Genomic DNA, 17,295 nt, shown 5'->3' with positions numbered 1-17,295 from the left:
TACAAAAAAAAGCATATATCCTGAAGCATGGGGTCAGGGGTGGAAGAGCGAGTTGCTCCTAACAATAGGGGGGCAGATTGCCCCCATGCTTCGGCATATATTTTTGTAGACGCAGATTGCAATGTTTATTTTTACTATGTTTTATTGTATTTGCTTTGCAGGTATGGTAAGTCTTACTGTAATTTTACTTTGTTTTATTGTTAACCATCATTTTCTTAGCAAGTACATCATTCAGCTGCAGCACGGGTTTATTTATCTTGACAGCAACAGTGTTTGCTCCAACAATACGTAAAGCCGTGACTCCAGCACTGTCAGGGGTGATTTCACCACCACAGTTAAAAAAAAAAAAAAAAAAAGGTGCATGTATGCCCATCATTAGAAGTGGGTGAATAAAGGGCAGTATTCTATTGGTGGGCATCGTGCTCATGCGCAAAGGCAAACGCAAGTGTCTGGTGTCATATTTAAACAGCAATTACACCATGCATGTAAGGTTTCACCGCAAAGGTCAGAACGAGGGCAGTCATTTCAGCAGTAGGACTCTTCTGTAGATCTAAAATGGTAACCTGTAAAGGCTTTTAAAAATGTATATATGCAACTATTTTCAAATAGTTTCAAAAAATATATGGAACTGGATGAGACTTTAATTGTGCCTCTGAGAAGTGTAAACAAATGAAATACAATAACAAAAAATAGACAATTTTATTTACTATAAAAACAGTTGAAAAAATGATGTTACAGTTTATACGATTAGGTTTGAATTCAGGGTGTGCAGATCCCCAACAATTAGAAATATGGCCTACGCGATTCGCAGACAGTGCCACTTCATCAGGGCCTTGAAGATTGCACAGTATCATGTTGTGTGAATTCTACGGATGAAACATCAATTAGTACTATATATATTATATAATTACATAGATAAGAATTGAATACACACTGTATACAGACGTTAATGTATGAATCGTTACATAGGTATATATTAATAGCATGTCATCATAAATATTTATCAATAAAATTTAAATATTTGTAAAGCATTGAACAAATACAGTTAAATTTTCAACTTATTGGGTGTATATAGCGATGCTTTTCACACAGGGAGTTAGAACAAAGGGAGTCAATTGTGTGTTGTTAATTATCCAGATATGTGACGCTAAACTATGGAATTATGTAAAAATATATATATATACACACACATATAGAGACCATAGTGTTTCATAAAGGTATCACTCACCCAGAAACTGTAATTAGAGAACACCGGCTCAGGGGGACAATGTGAGGCCTGGGAGCCCGTGGGAAAGCTCAGCCTACCTTAACCGGGAAGAATTGCGGTTACATGCAGATGAAAAAGTATGATAAGTCAAATGGTCAAATGAGGGCCTCAAAAAAGAAAAAAAAAATTATATTTATATATATATATATATATATATATATATATATATATATATATATATATATATATATATATAAATTAAAAATAAAAAAAAATAAAAATAGCTAAAATGACTTAGCCCCTGTACACACAGTCGGACATTCCGACAACAAAATCCGTCAGTTTTTTTCCGACGGATTTTGTCTGAAACTGGTGTTGCATACACACGGTCGGACAAAGTTGTTGGAAAATCCAATAGTTTGGAACGTGATGACGTTTGTTGCAACAGAACTATGTTGTGGCTAGTAGCCAATAGCTTTGGTCTCGTAATTTGATCTGAGCATGCATGGCACTTTTCCGATTGGAATTCTCTACAAGTCCGATCGGATTTTGTTGTCGGAAAATTTGAGGTCCTGCTCTCAAATTTTTTCCATCGGAAATTCCGACAGAAAAAGTCAGATAGAGCCCACACACGACCGGATTTTTCGGCAATATAATCCGATCGGGCCTTTTCCGGCAGAATTTCCAACCGTGTGTACAGGGCATAAGATACAAGAGAAAGAGGGCACAGAATAATTATGAAGGGGAATAGTGAGGAAGGAAAAAAAAGGGGAAGAAAAAGGATAGAAAAGAAAAAAGGGGAGAGAAAAAGAAAGTGGAATAGGAAAAAAGAATGGTAACAGGAAAAAGGAAGAAAATGGCAGGAAGTCTGCACAGAAAAGAAGGAGGGAAGGGGAAAGGGCAAGGGGAAAGAAAAGAATGAATATAGAGGAAAAGATGTGGGGGAAGAAAGAAGGTGAGTGAAAGGAAATAAAAGTGGGAAGGGGTAAGGGGGAGGAAAGGGAAAAAGTAAGGGGAACGGGGAGGAGTGAAGGAAATGGGGGAAGAGAGGGCTACAAATAAAAGGAGGGGGGAGAGGGGAGGGTGGGGAGAGAAGGTTGTGGAGAATTGAAAGGAACAAGCAATGAGAGTGAGAAGAACACAAAATAATATATAACCATGCCATATGTGAGCAATATATTATTTAGTGACAACTTTGTGTCATTTTTTTTTTGTAATTTTTTCAATCACTTGAGACAAAAAAATAAAATATTCAATGGACCTCTCAGCAATTTCCTTAGGGTGTCTACTTTCCAAAATGGGGTAATTTGGGGGGTTTGTACTGCCCTGCCATTTTAGCACCTCAAGAAATTAGATAGGCAGTCATAAACTAAAAGCTGCATAAGTTCCAGAAAATGTACCCTAGTTTGTAGACGCTATACATTTTGCGCAAACCAATCAATATACGCTTATTGACTTTTTTTTTTTTTTACCAAGGACATGTGGCTGAATACATTTTGGCCTAAATGTATGACTAAAATTGAGTTTATTAATTTTTGTTTAATAACAAAAAGTAGAAAATATAATTTTTTTTCAAAATGTTCGGTCTTTTTCCGTTTATATCGCATAAAATAAAAATCGCAGAGGCAATCAAATACCATCAAAAGAAAGCTCTATTTGTGGGGGGAAAAAAAGGATGCAAATTTTTCGTTTGGGTACAACATTGCATGACTGCACAATTACCAGTTAAGACAGCGCAGTGCCCAATTGTAAAAAGTCCTTCGGTCATTGAGCTACAAAATCCTCTGGGGCTGAAGTGATTAATAGATGCCCCCTATTTATTCTTATGTGATAGTGCAGTGTTAATTTTGACATCAAATTTTGATTTAGTTTTAGTCGTATTTTAGTCATCTGAATGGTTTCAGTTTTAGTCGCATTTTAGTCTACAAAAATATTTTAGTCGACAAAATGAACACTGGTATAAGGAGGGGCTTGGATCTATGTATAGGCCGGTACATGTGTGTATACCGAGGGCCTGGTATATATGCATATGGAAAAGGTACATTTATGTATTAAGAGAAAGTACATATGTGTATCTGGAGACAACACATGTATATGAAGTAGGTAGAGCCAGTGGTGTCACTAGCGCGTGGCTATTGAGGCTAGAGCCCCGAATCTGGGGCCCATAGCCCTGAGTCCAGGGCTGGCCCTGCTGTGAGAGTGTCCTGGGCTGCCCGATACAGCACTTCTTGCATGGCCGCTGTACTTTCACTGAGTCTACACGTCCGTACTTCAGTGACAGCCAGAGAAGGGAGATGAGTGTGAGATAGGGTTGCCACCTTTTCTTCAAGTCAAACCCGAACACTTTGTCGGCGCACGGCGAATTTTTTTTTTTAATAGTATAAACTATACATATATTTTGCTATTGCTTTTTCTAACTATATGACATTAATAACAAGAGTTCCCCTTTCCTTCAGAGTCTACAGAGCTCCCCTTTTACATCGTAGAGTTCCCTTTCACTGTAAGGGTGGGACTCTGCAGACTGATTCAAGGGAGAACTCTGGGGACTCTGACATAAAGGATGCTCTGGGAACCCTGATGTAAGGGGGAACACTAAGAACTTTGATGTACGGAGAGGACTTTGATGTAAGTGGGAACACTGTGCCCTTTGGTGTAAAGGGGAACTCTGATGTAAGGGGTGCTCTGAGAACCCTGATTTACCTAAGTGTACTCTCTCAGAGGAAGGAGAGAGAAGGGGGGAGATTTCAAGCAATGACAGCTATGGATGGTGAGCTCACTCACCCCTTGGCAGTCAGCACCTCTCATCGAGATGTATCTGAGGCTGCTGGACTTCTAATTAAGAGAGTAAGAGGTACAGATCAAGCCCTCTCTCCTCTCCTGTCTGTGTATGTGTTTTGGGGGGGGGGGGAGTGTTGGCTTTAGGCAGTGTGAAAGAGGGTGTAACTGGCACTCTCAGCTTAGATAACTGCAGCCAGTAACCCTGCTGGGAAGCCATGGTCCAGTCTGAATAATGTGTCCGGGTTTCAGGCAGTCTGAAACCTGGACGCATGGTTCCAAACCCGAACTGTCCAGGTGAATCCTGGACAGGTGGCAACCCTAGTGTGAGAGCTAGTCTCCTCCTTGCTCCGCCCATATCATAGAGTCGAGAGGAAGTTTCTCACTCCGAGCTCCTGAGCAGGTGAGTGCAGGGAAAAGGGGGAAAACTCTGTACTACCCTAGCCTATCTTCTGTATACCCAGCTTTACAATATTCTGTATACCCAGATTTAACCTTAAACTGCGTAGAGGGTTCTTTACTGTAAAAGCAGCAATGACGTGGAATTCCCTTCCACAGGCAGTGGTTTCAGTGGGCGGGCAAAAAATAAACTCATCACCCGTTTGAGGAGAGACCCTGGAGGGGTACACAGATCAAATAAATGTGATTAAAAGTCTCTCTCAATAGGAGGGACAAATTCCATAGCAACAGTCTCTGAGATGAAGAGGGATAGGAATCCATGTATTAGCACTAAGGGCAGCCAGTGTGAAGAGCTAGAAGCAGTCTATGCAATGCAACAAAGGAAAATAAACACAGCGCTTCTAAGTGCAGTATTGGTAAACCATTTAACCGTTTCAACCCCGGAAGATTTTATCCCCTTCCTGACCAATCCACTTTTTGCGATTCGGCACTGTGTCGCTTTAACTGATAATTGTGCGGGTGTGCGACGTTGCACCCAAACAAAATTGACTTCCTTTTTTCCCCACAAATAGAGCTTTCTTTTGGTGGTATTGGATCGCCGCTGCGTTTTTTTTTCCGCTATAAACAAAAAAAGTGTAAATTTTGAAAAAAAACGCAATATTGTTTACTTTTTGCTATAATAAATATCCCCAAAAATATATTAAAAAAACGTTTTTTTTCCCTCAGTTTAGGCCGATATATATACTTCTACATATTTTTGGTAAAAAAATATCGCAATAAGCGTATATATTGATTGGGTTGCGCAAAAGTTATAGCATCTAAAAAATAGGGGATAGTTTTATGGCATTTTTATGATTCTTTTTTTTTTACTAGTAATGGCGGTGATCTGCATTTTTTATTGGAACTGTGACATTATGGTGGACACGTTGGACAATTTTGACACATTTTTGGGACCATTGGCATTAATATAGCGATCAATGCTATGAAAATGCATTGATTACTGTAGAAATGTCACTGGCAGTAAAGGGATTAACACTAGGGGGCGATCAAGGGGTTAATGTGTTCCCTATTGTGTGTTCTAACTGGAGGGGGGAGGGGACTGTGCCGGGGGATGACAGATCGCTGTCCATACTTTGTATGAACAGACGATCTTTCTATTCTCCCCTCAGAGAACCGGAAATTGTGTGTTAACACACACAGATCCCGGTTCTTGGTGTGCCCCAAGCGATCGAGGGAGCCCGCGATCGTGGCAGTCACTCACATCGGCACCGTAGGCGAGCATGGGGCACTGGGGCGCACGTGCGCGCCTTTGGCGGCCCCCTAGTGGACAAATGTGTTACCGACGTAACATAACGCAGATTCGCGCAGCCTAGCCATGTTGCCACAGTACAACTGCGGTGGGTGGTCAGCAAGCGCTTAATGACAACTCAAAAGTGAAACTACACACAAAGGGAGCATAAACATAAGCATGATAGTAATCCTGAAACAAAATGAAGGGGTGGTTTTCTCCTAAACGTTCGTGTCTCTGAAGTGCATTTGACAGCTCATGCAGCATGCTTGTTCCTTCCTCAGGCCAGCGGGGAGCATCGATAGTTTAAAAAAACTATTAGATAAGCACTTGAACGACTATAACATAGAGGGATATACAATGTAATACTGACATATAATCACACATATGGGTTGGATTGATGGACTTGTGTCTTTTTTCAACCTCACCTACTATGTAACTATGTATATAAAATGTAAAGAAATGCAATGAAAAATGTGTACAGATTAAAGTGATTGTAAAGTCTCGTTTTTTTTTTCCTATAAAAACATCAAAACATGTCATACTTACCTGCTCTGTTACAGTGGATTTGCACAGAGCAGCACGGATCCTCCTCTTCTTGGGTCCCTCTTCTGTGATCTTGCCCCCACAGCAAGCAACTTGCTATGGGGCACCCAAGCCGAGTCACAGCTCCCTGTGTCCATTCAGACACGGAGTCCAGGCCTGGCCCTGCCCCCTCTCTCCCCTGATTGGCTAGTTGACTTTGACAGCAGCGGAAGACAATGGCGTCGCTGCTGTGTCTCAACCAATCAGGAGGGAGAATCGCGGACGGCTGAAACACTTGTGGACATCGCTGGACAGAGAGGAACCTCAGATAAGTGTGAGGGGGGGCTGCTGCACACAGAAAACTTTTTACAGGATAAAAAGCCTTTTGCCTTTACAACTCCTTTTAAAGCGTCTAAATATATGTTAAAGGTGTAAAAATATTAATGAACCAAGCAAAAAAGATGTATTTATCAACAGTTTATAAAATAGAAGTAAAAAATAAAAAAAATCAGCAGGAAACAAATTAAATGGAGAAGGAGAATAAGGTGTTAATAAGGCTGATTTAGAGTAAAGTTAATAAGGGGTTAAACAGAAGAACAATTTAGTAAAAACCCCTAAAAAATAATAATTAATAATAATTTTTATTTGACAAGGTTGCTTTAACCGCTGGCTGACCAGCCACCACAGTTATACTGTGGCAGGTTGGCTCGGCTGCACAAATCGCCGTAGGTGTACGTCGGTCCCTTTTAACTGCTATAGCAAGCACGCCCGTGGTAAATCCTTCTGGCCCCTAGATAGTTAAACTCCCGTGCTTGTTAATCAGTTTCAGCTGCTTTGGTGTTAATGAAATCAACAACTGGTACACTAGATGGGCAACAATGAGACCAACTCCAAAACAGGAATGGTTTTACAGGTGGAGGCCACTGACATTTTTTTCCCCTACTCATCTTTTCTGACTGTTTTTCACTAGTTTTGCATTTGGCTAGGGTCAGTGTCACTACTGGTAGCATAAAGTGATACCTGGACCCTATAGAGGTTGCACATGTAGTCCAACTGATCCAGGATGGCACATCAATACGTGCCATTGCCAGAAGGTTTGCGGTGTCTCCCAACACAGTCTCGAGAGCATAGAGGAGATTCCAGAGACAGGCAGTTACTCTTGGAGAGCTGGACAGGGCTTTAGAAGGTCCTTAACCCATCAATAGGTCTAGTATCTGCTCATTTGTGTAAGGAGGAACAGGAAGAGCACTGCCAGAGCCCTACAAAATGACCTCCAGCAGGCCACTGGTGTGAATGTGTCTGACTAAACAATCAGAAACATACTTCATGAGGTTGGCCTGAGGGCCCAACATCCTCTAGTGGGCCCTGTGCTCACTGCCCAGCACCGTGGAGCTCGATTGGCATTTGCCACTGAACACCAGAATTGGCAGGTCCGCCACTGGCGCCCTGTGCTTTTCACAGATGAGAGCAGGTTCACCCTGAGCACATGTGACAGACACGAAAGGGTCTGGAGAAGCCTGTAACATTGTACAGTGTGACCACTTTGGTGGTGGGTTAGTGATGGTCTGGGGAGGCATATCCATGGAGAGACGCACAGTCCTCTACAGGCTAGAAAATGGCACCCTGACTGCCATCAGGTATCATGTGGCGAGAGTATGCAGCCAGTTCCTGGAGGATGAAGGAATTGATACCATTGAATGGCCCACACATGCGCCTGACCTAAATCCAGGTTTGTCTTTAATGCAGGGAAAACAGGGTACCTGCCCTGGGCCAAATCAAAGCATTGAGCCCCTGCTACTTGCGAATTGGGGCACAGATGATGCTTTGCAGAGCTCACAGAGGACACGGGAGGCTGTATTCCCGAGTTAGCCAGTAGAGAGGAGGCAGGGCCGGGAGCTCCACTAACGCTCTGAACCCACCCTATGCAGCCTGTATGCTCAGAATAGAGCAGAGCAGCTGTAGTGAGAGCAGTGATCGGAATGGGAGCATCCGTGGAGCTTCAGGCCCAAACGACTCTCTATATTGGCTGGGGAATACAGAGGTCCGGGGGTGGGGGCGGGAACTCCACTGATGCTCTAACCCCGCCTGCATGCTCAGGGTGGAGCAGTTGTAGTGAGAGCAGAGAGTGGAAGCCCTGCCCCCGGACCTCTGAATGTATGCAGTGAGCTCAGCTGGCCATGTCCTTACAACCATAAAATGCCTGACTGCTTAAACCCTGAGCTGTGTTATTCAACTGTAAAGCTGTGCACTGCTGAAAGTTCTATGACCATTTCCTCTATAATGTCTGCAGTCTCTGATTGTCACCTGTAGCATGTCCACAGCCTCTTATTGTCACCTGTAGCATGTCCACAGTCTCTGATTGTCACCTGTAGCATGTCTACAGTCTCTGATTGTCTCCTGTAGCATGTCCACAGTCTCTGATTGTCACCTGTAGCATGTCCGCAGTCTCTGATTTAGTGATGGACGAACTTCCGACGGGACGTTTCGCGAACGCGAAACGCGAACGGACACAAACGTTCGCGAAAACGACCGTTCGCCGCGGGCTCCATTGACTTCAATGGGAGGCGAATTTCGCAAACCTTTAGGTCGAATTTGCGGCCACGGGGTAATTATTAGGGGGTAGCACGTAGTCCCACCACCTGGACAATAGCATAATACATGTATGAGGTGAATTTGGGATCGATAACTACAAGCATTTTTTTTTTATTTGGGAAATTGTTCTGACAATTCAGGACTATGGAGCTAATGAAGGCAATGGAGGAGAGGGAAGGTCAGGGACCAGGGTAGGCAAACAAGAGGGTGCAGGAGATACAGAGCACTGACAGCAGCACCGTAATACAGAGCACTGACATCAGCACCGTGACATACAGCGCTGACAGCAGCTCCGTGACATACAGCGCTGACAGCAGCTCCGTGACATACAGCGCTGACAGCAGCTCCGTGACATACAGCGCTGACAGCAGCTCCGTGACATACAGCGCTGACAGCAGCTCCGTGACATACAGCGCTGACAGCAGCACCGTGACATACAGCGCTGACAGCAGCTCCGTGACATACAGCGCTGACAGCAGCTCCGTGACATACAGCGCTGACAGCAGCTCCGTGACATACAGCACTGACAGCAGCTCCGTGACATACAGCGCTGACAGCAGCTCCGTGACATACAGCGCTGACAGCAGCACCGTGACATACAGCGCTGACAGCAGCTCCGTGACATACAGCGCTGACAGCAGCTCCGTGACATACAGCGCTGACAGCAGCTCCGTGACATACAGCGCTGACAGCAGCTCCGTGACATACAGCGCTGACAGCAGCTCCGTGACATACAGCGCTGACAGCAGCTCCGTGACATACAGCGCTGACAGCAGCTCCGTGACATACAGCGCTGACAGCAGCTCCGTGACATACAGCGCTGACAGCAGCTCCGTGACATACAGCGCTGACAGCAGCTCCGTGACATACAGCGCTGACAGCAGCACCGTAAGCAGCCCCAGGAGGAAGTCAGCACAGCACAGGGATGGTGTGATCCCCTCATAATAAGAACCCCCAGGAGGAAGTCAGCACAGCACAGGGATGGTGGGAGCCCCTCATAATAAGAACACCCAGGAGGAAGTCAGCACAGCACAGGGATGGTGGGAACCCCTCATAATAAGCAGCCCCAGTAGAAATATGACACCGCTCAACCTCTTCAAAGAGGAGGGTAGGGGCATATAGTACGGTGTGCTTTTTTGGGTCAGGGAAGTGAGCCAAATGAATTAAGAAGGTCTGTGTGCTTGATTCCAAAAATTGTTTATAGACATATACATGGTCTACTGATCACATGTGTTGAATTCCTCCGAGATCCATGCCTCATTCATTTTTAGAAATGTGAGGTAGTTAACACTGTGGTGAGCTAGGCGAGTACGCTTATCGGTCACAATCCCCCCTGCTGCGCTGAACGTCCTTTCGGACAGGACACTGGATGAGGGGCAAGCCAACAGTTCGATTGCAAATTGGGCAAGCTCTGGCCAGAGGTCAAGCCTGCCCACCCAGTAGTCTAGGGGTTCATCACTCCTCAGAGCGTCCACATCGGCCGTTAACCCAATGTAGTCGGACACCTGACGGTCTAGGCGTTCCCTGATGCTGGATCCGGATGACACCTGTCGATGGGTCGGCTGAAAGAATGACCTCATATCCGAAGTCACCAACACATCTTCAAACCGGCCTCTTCTTGCAGGCGCTGTTGGATTGGTACCCGCAAATCCTTCTCTGGGAGTGGGAATTGCTCCTCTGCCAGCGCACGCAAAAGCAGAATGCAGCATTTCTCGAAGCAAGGCCTGGAAGTGCTGCATTCTGACAGCCCTCTGCGACGGCGGTAACATTTCCGCCATTTTGTGTTTGTACCGGGGGTCTAAGTACGTTGCCACCCAGTACTGGTCCTTGACCCTCATGCTTTTTATACGGGGGTCCCTATTAAAACACTGGAGCATGAAGGCCCCCATTTGCACTAAAGTGGAAGCGGTGTGGTGGCCTGGCTCCTGCTCATCATCCAGGATAATGTCGTCCTCTTCATTCTCCTCTCCCCATCCTCGCACAACAGGGATCCCAGAAAGGTTTAAAGCATGCTCTTCTTGCTCCTGCTCATCCGCCCCGGCACCATCCTCCTCTGACTCCTCATCAGACTCCTGTTGTTGACTTGTCTCAGATAGAGTAGCCCCCCCTGGGAATTCATCCAGCATTGCGACTTCCTCATCTTCCCGCTCCTGCTCCTCCACAGCCTGATCAATGACACGACGCAATGCACGCTCCAGAAAGAAGGCATAAGGTACCATGTCACTGATGGCGCCATGGCTGCGACTGACCAGTTTGGTGATCTCCTCAAATGGCCGCAGAAGTCTGCATGTGTCGCGCATGAGCAGCCACTGGCGCGGTGAAAAAAAACCCAGCTCCCCAGAACCGTTTCTTTCGCAGAGTTCATACAGGTAGACGTTAACTGCACGTTTCTGCTGGAGCAGCCTATCAAGCATATAGAAGGTTGAGTTCCATCGCGTCGGGCAATCGCAAATAAGACGTCTGACCGGCAGATGGTGTCGCCGCTGAATGTCAGCAAGGCGAGCCATGGCCGTGTAAGATCTTCTGAAATGGGCCGAGATTTTCCTTGCCTGCCGCAAGATGTCCTGGACCCCAGGGTATTTGACAAGGAATCGCTGCACGACCAAGTTTAAGACGTGTGCCATGCACGGCACGTGCGTGATTTTGCCCTGTTTCAATGCGCTAAGCAGATTGGCACCGTTGTCACACACCACTTTACCAACTGTCAAATTGAGCGGTGTTAGCCACTCATCTGCCTGTGAACGCAAAGCTGAAAGGAGTGCCGGGCCAGTGTGGCTCTTTGCTTCCAGGCACAACAGACGCAGCACGGCATGGCAACGTCTCACCTGGCATGTGGAATAGGTTCTGGGGAGCTTGGGCGGTGCAGTGGAAGAGACGCTAGCAGCGGAAAAGGAGGAGGCAGCTGAGGAGGAGAGGGAGGAGGATGGAGTAGGAGGAGGAGAAGAAGAGTCAGGCCTGCATGCAATCCGTGGCGGTAAAACCAAATCTACACGGGTGCCACGGGTTACATGCTTGACGGCCGTCAGAAGGTTCACCCAGTGGGCAGTAAAACTGATATACCTTCCCTGCCCGTGTTTGCTAGACCACGTGTCTGTGGTCAGATGTATCTTGGCACCGACACTGTGTGCCAGAGATACATTCACTTGCCGCTGAACATGGCCATATAGCTCTGGGATGCCCTTCTCTGAGAAATACTTCCTTCCTGGGACCTTCCATTGTGGTGTTCCAATGGCCACAAATTTGCGAAAGGCCTCCGAGTCCACCAGTTTATATGGCAGTAGTTGGCGGGCTATGAGTTCTGACAAGCCAGCCGCCAACCGTTGGGCAAGAGGGTTATCCGGCGTCATCATTTTTTTACGCTCAAACATTAGGCCCACGGAAGCCTGCCTTTTTGCAGAAAAATGTGAGCTTGGCGTGATGGAAGGTGGAGTGGAGGACAATTGTGAGGAGAGAGGAGAAGGAGAAGTAGAAGACGAGGCTGGACGGTGAGAGCCTGCAGTGTGGCTTTGTGTGTTCCGTTGCTCCCACTGGGCTCGGTGATGGCTGCTCATGTGCCTTCTTAAGGCGGTCGTCCCTAGGTGAGTATTGGGCTTACCGCGACTAACGCGTTGACTGCAAAGATTGCAGATGGCAACGCTATTGTCAGCAGCGGACACGTTAAAAAAAGCCCACACTGCGGAGCCATGTGCCGGTGTCCTGGGAGCGCCAGATGTGACCGTACATGGTCGATGACTCGCTCCTGATACATTTGCAGTCTGCTTTGTCCCTGCTGTGCAATGTAAGTCATTGCTGCTTCTCCTCCCTATCTGCTGGTCCATATCTCCCTCTGAACTCCCCTCCTCTTCCTCTCTTGTGGGCACCCACGTGACATCACTAGACACGTCATCATCAACGTCACCTTCCCCACCGCTATAAGTAGAGTAGGCAGCAACACCGGGGACCAACCTCCTCCTTGGGCTGATCTGGGTACTGGCGTCAGACTGCTGAGTAGCGCTTGTTGCTACCTCCTCTTCCTGATCCAATACCAAGAGTGGCTGCGCATCAGAAATGTCCTCTTGATATGGATCGGAAAATAATTCCAGTGACTCAAGCGGAAGGTATGTGGTGGTGGTGGTGGTGGTCGTGTTGTTGGTGGTAGTGTCTTTGGGGGTGCACATAGCAGAGAGTGAAGAAGAGGGTGCAGATCGAGAGGATGAGGAGGGTGCAGAAGAGTAAGGCTGAGCGAGCCACTCAACCAAGTCTGGTGCATCCTTTAAAGTAATTGAACGCACCTTCTGCAACTTCCCACTTTGGCTCAAGCCTGTTGCTCCTGCCCTACCCCTACCACCCCTGCGGAAGGGCCTGCCTCTTCCTCTGCATGTCATTTTTTAAATGACCCTGTGACAAAACTCTTAGTCCCTATACCGCTGAAGGACTGCTGCAGTATAGGTGAGCGGTCAGCAGTGGTGCACGTCAACCCTATCTATTGTGGACCTATAGCGGTCCTTACAGAACAGCAGACTGTACCGCACTCAAGCCTATGTACCGTAGCACCCTATACCAAGTTACCAGTCCTTATAAGAACTTTTGTGGACCAAGCAGGTTGTGTATTAGTGTTTAGCAGACTGTACGTCAGTCCCTATACCGCTGAAGGACTGCTGCAGTATAGGGCAGCGGTCAGCAGTGGTGCACGTCAACCCTATCTATTGTGGACCGATAGCGGTCCTTACAGAACAGCAGACTGTACCGCACTCAAGCCTATGTACCGTAGCACCCTATACCAAGTTACCAGTCCTTATAAGAACTTTTGTGGACCAAGCAGGTTGTGTGTTAGTGTTTAGCAGACTGTGCGTCAGTCCCTATACCGCTGAAGGACTGCTGCAGTATAGGGCAGCGGTCAGCAGTAGTGCACGGCAACCCTATGTATTGTGGACCGATAGCGGTCCTTACAGAACAGCAGACTGTAACGCACTCAGGCCTATGTACCGTAGCACCCTATACCAAGTTACCAGTCCTTATAAGAACTTTTGTGGACCAAGCAGGTTGTGTGTTAGTGATTAGCAGACTGTACGTCAGTCCCTATACCAATGAAGGACTGCTGCAGTATAGGGCAGCGGTCAGCAGTAGTGCACGGCAACCCTATGTATTGTGGACCGATAGCGGTCCTTACAGAACAGCAGACTGTAACGCACTCAGGCCTATGTACCGTAGCACCCTATACCAAGTTACCAGTCCTTATAAAAACTTTTGTGGACCAAGCAGGTTGTGTGTTAGTGTTTAGCAGACTGTGCGTCAGTCCCTATACCGCTGAAGGACTGCTGCAGTATAGGGCAGCGGTCAGCAGTGGTGCACGTCAACCCTATCTATTGTGGACCGATAGCGGTCCTTACAGAACAGCAGACTGTACCGCACTCAAGCCTATGTACCGTAGCACCCTATACCAAGTTACCAGTCCTTATAAGAACTTTTGTGGACCAAGCAGGTTGTGTATTAGTGTTTAGCAGACTGTACGTCAGTCCCTATACCGCTGAAGGACTGCTGCAGTATAGGGCAGCGGTCAGCAGTGGTGCACGTCAACCCTATCTATTGTGGACCGATAGCGGTCCTTACAGAACAGCAGACTGTACCGCACTCAAGCCTATGTACCGTAGCACCCTATACCAAGTTACCAGTCCTTATAAGAACTTTTGTGGAACAAGCAGGTTGTGTGTTAGTGATTAGCAGACTGTACGTCAGTCCCTATACCAATGAAGGACTGCTGCAGTATAGGGCAGCGGTCAGCAGTAGTGCACGGCAACCCTATGTATTGTGGACCGATAGCGGTCCTTACAGAACAGCAGACTGTACTGCACTCAGGCCTATGTACCGTAGCACCCTATACCAAGTTACCAGTCCTTATAAAAACTTTTGTGGACCAAGCAGGTTGTGTGTTAGTGTTTAGCAGACTGTGCGTCAGTCCCTATACCGCTGAAGGACTGCTGCAGTATAGGGCAGCGGTCAGCAGTAGTGCACGGCAACCCTATGTATTGTGGACCGATAGCGGTCCTTACAGAACAGCAGACTGTAACGCACTCAGGCCTATGTACCGTAGCACCCTATACCAAGTTACCAGTCCTTATAAGAACTTTTGTGGACCAAGCAGGTTGTGTGTTAGTGATTAGCAGACTGTACGTCAGTCCCTATACCAATGAAGGACTGCTGCAGTATAGGGCAGCGGTCAGCAGTAGTGCACGGCAACCCTATGTATTGTGGACCGATAGCGGTCCTTACAGAACAGCAGACTGTAACGCACTCAGGCCTATGTACCGTAGCACCCTATACCAAGTTACCAGTCCTTATAAAAACTTTTGTGGACCAAGCAGGTTGTGTGTTAGTGTTTAGCAGACTGTGCGTCAGTCCCTATACCGCTGAAGGACTGCTGCAGTATAGGGCAGCGGTCAGCAGTAGTGCACGGCAACCCTATGTATTGTGGACCGATAGCGGTCCTTACAGAACAGCAGACTGTAACGCACTCAGGCCTATGTACCGTAGCACCCTATACCAAGTTACCAGTCCTTATAAGAACTTTTGTGGACCAAGCAGGTTGTGTGTTAGTGATTAGCAGACTGTACGTCAGTCCCTATACCAATGAAGGACTGCTGCAGTATAGGGCAGCGGTCAGCAGTAGTGCACGGCAACCCTATGTATTGTGGACCGATAGCGGTCCTTACAGAACAGCAGACTGTAACGCACTCAGGCCTATGTACCGTAGCACCCTATACCAAGTTACCAGTCCTTATAAGAACTTTTGTGGAACAAGCAGGTTGTGTGTTAGTGATTAGCAGACTGTACGTCAGTCCCTATACCAATGAAGGACTGCTGCAGTATAGGGCAGCGGTCAGCAGTAGTGCACGGCAACCCTATGTATTGTGGACCGATAGCGGTCCTTACAGAACAGCAGACTGTAACGCACTCAGGCCTATGTACCGTAGCACCCTATACCAAGTTACCAGTCCTTATAAGAACTTTTGTGGACCAAGCAGGTTGTGTGTTAGTGATTAGCAGACTGTACGTCAGTCCCTATACCAATGAAGGACTGCTGCAGTATAGGGCAGCGGTCAGCAGTAGTGCACGGCAACCCTATGTATTGTGGACCGATAGCGGTCCTTACAGAACAGCAGACTGTACTGCACTCAGGCCTATGTACCGTAGCACCCTATACCAAGTTACCAGTCCTTATAAAAACTTTTGTGGACCAAGCAGGTTGTGTGTTAGTGTTTAGCAGACTGTGCGTCAGTCCCTATACCGCTGAAGGACTGCTGCAGTATAGGGCAGCGGTCAGCAGTAGTGCACGGCAACCCTATGTATTGTGGACCGATAGCGGTCCTTACAGAACAGCAGACTGTAACGCACTCAGGCCTATGTACCGTAGCACCCTATACCAAGTTACCAGTCCTTATAAGAACTTTTGTGGACCAAGCAGGTTGTGTGTTAGTGATTAGCAGACTGTACGTCAGTCCCTATACCGCTGAAGGACTGCTGCAGTATAGGGCAGCGGTCAGCAGTAGTGCACGGCAACCCTATGTATTGTGGACCGATAGCGGTCCTTACAGAACAGCAGACTGTACCGCACCCAAGCCTATGTACCGTAGCACCCTAGACAGACCAAGTTACCAGTCCTGATAAAGAGCTTTGTGGAACAAGTGAGTTGTGAATGATTAGCAGACTGCAGCAGAAGGGCAGCAGTCAAGTATAATATTCTTTCTATATTTGGAAGAAAGAATATTATACGTGTACAAGCCTATTACCGTACCACTGATACCAGTCCTGAAAAGAACCTTTGTGGAACTAATAGTAACAGCAAGTCTTTAAAATTATCCTCACTGCCTGACACACTGCTTCCTGCCTGTCCCTATACAAATTGGCAAAAAAGAGTAGGCTGGAACGATTAGCTGGAACAGCTCTTTTGTGGACCTGATAGTAACAGCTAATGATGATGATGATGATGATGATGAAGAAAGACTAATCTGGCTGAGCTGTCCCTAAAATAGCAGCATACAGCGCTCTGTCCCTTTATCTAAACTGACAAAAGAAACTCAGGCTGCTGACCTAACACCTATACCAGTCCTGAAAAGAACTTTTGTGTACCAAATAGCTAGCGTTTTCTCTGTCCCTACTCCACACAGGATCCTTTCCCTACAGTGACAGAAGAAAGAATGTAAAATGGCCACCGGATCGGGTGTATTTATAGGTTAGGGGGAATGTCCAAGTGTCCATGAGCTGTCATGTCTCAATTGGTTGTCCTGTAACACATGATAAACGTGTCACGAAAGGTTAAAGTTCTTGTATACATTAAACACGTAAGTCCGCCGGGGCGAACGACGGAAAAAGGCGTTCGAACCCGCGGACGGCGAAAGTCGGAAATTCGCCGCGAAACGACCGCCGGGCGAACCGTTCGGCCATCACTACTCTGATTGTCACCTGTAGCATGTCCGCAGTCACTGGCTGTCACCTGTAGCATGTCTACAGTCTCTGATTGTCTCCTGTAGCA

The 17,295-nt window shown here is 46.9% G+C and overlaps 2 protein-coding genes across 3 annotated transcripts in view; both read right to left on the bottom strand.

Moving 5' to 3' along the window:
* LOC143960244 (uncharacterized) overlaps positions 1–17,295 on the bottom strand; it is a 57,754-nt gene that overhangs the window by 26,462 nt on the left and 13,997 nt on the right. The gene's annotated exons all lie outside the window — the stretch shown is intronic.
* LOC143960245 (uncharacterized) lies at positions 374–3,660 on the bottom strand. Its single transcript, XM_077468618.1, has 2 exons — positions 1,229–3,660; positions 374–866 (listed from the first exon to the last, which is right to left on the bottom strand). The coding sequence occupies exon 1, from the start codon at positions 2,370–2,372 to the stop codon at positions 1,401–1,403; it is 972 nt and encodes a 323-aa protein (XP_077324744.1). The 5' UTR covers positions 2,373–3,660; the 3' UTR covers positions 374–866; positions 1,229–1,400.

This window comes from Lithobates pipiens, unplaced genomic scaffold (genome assembly GCF_037356315.1).
Source record: "Lithobates pipiens isolate NorthernLeopardFrog02 unplaced genomic scaffold, aLitPip1_a1.2 Scaffold_8, whole genome shotgun sequence".
Taxonomy (NCBI): Eukaryota; Metazoa; Chordata; class Amphibia; order Anura; family Ranidae; genus Lithobates; species Lithobates pipiens.
This window is presented reverse-complemented; position numbering and strand designations above follow the sequence as displayed.

Bases quoted from the DNA above. Each gene is read 5' to 3' on its own strand.
- LOC143960245 (XM_077468618.1), bottom strand. From the start codon at position 2,372: ATGGCATGGTTATATATTATTTTGTGTTCTTCTCACTCTCATTGCTTG.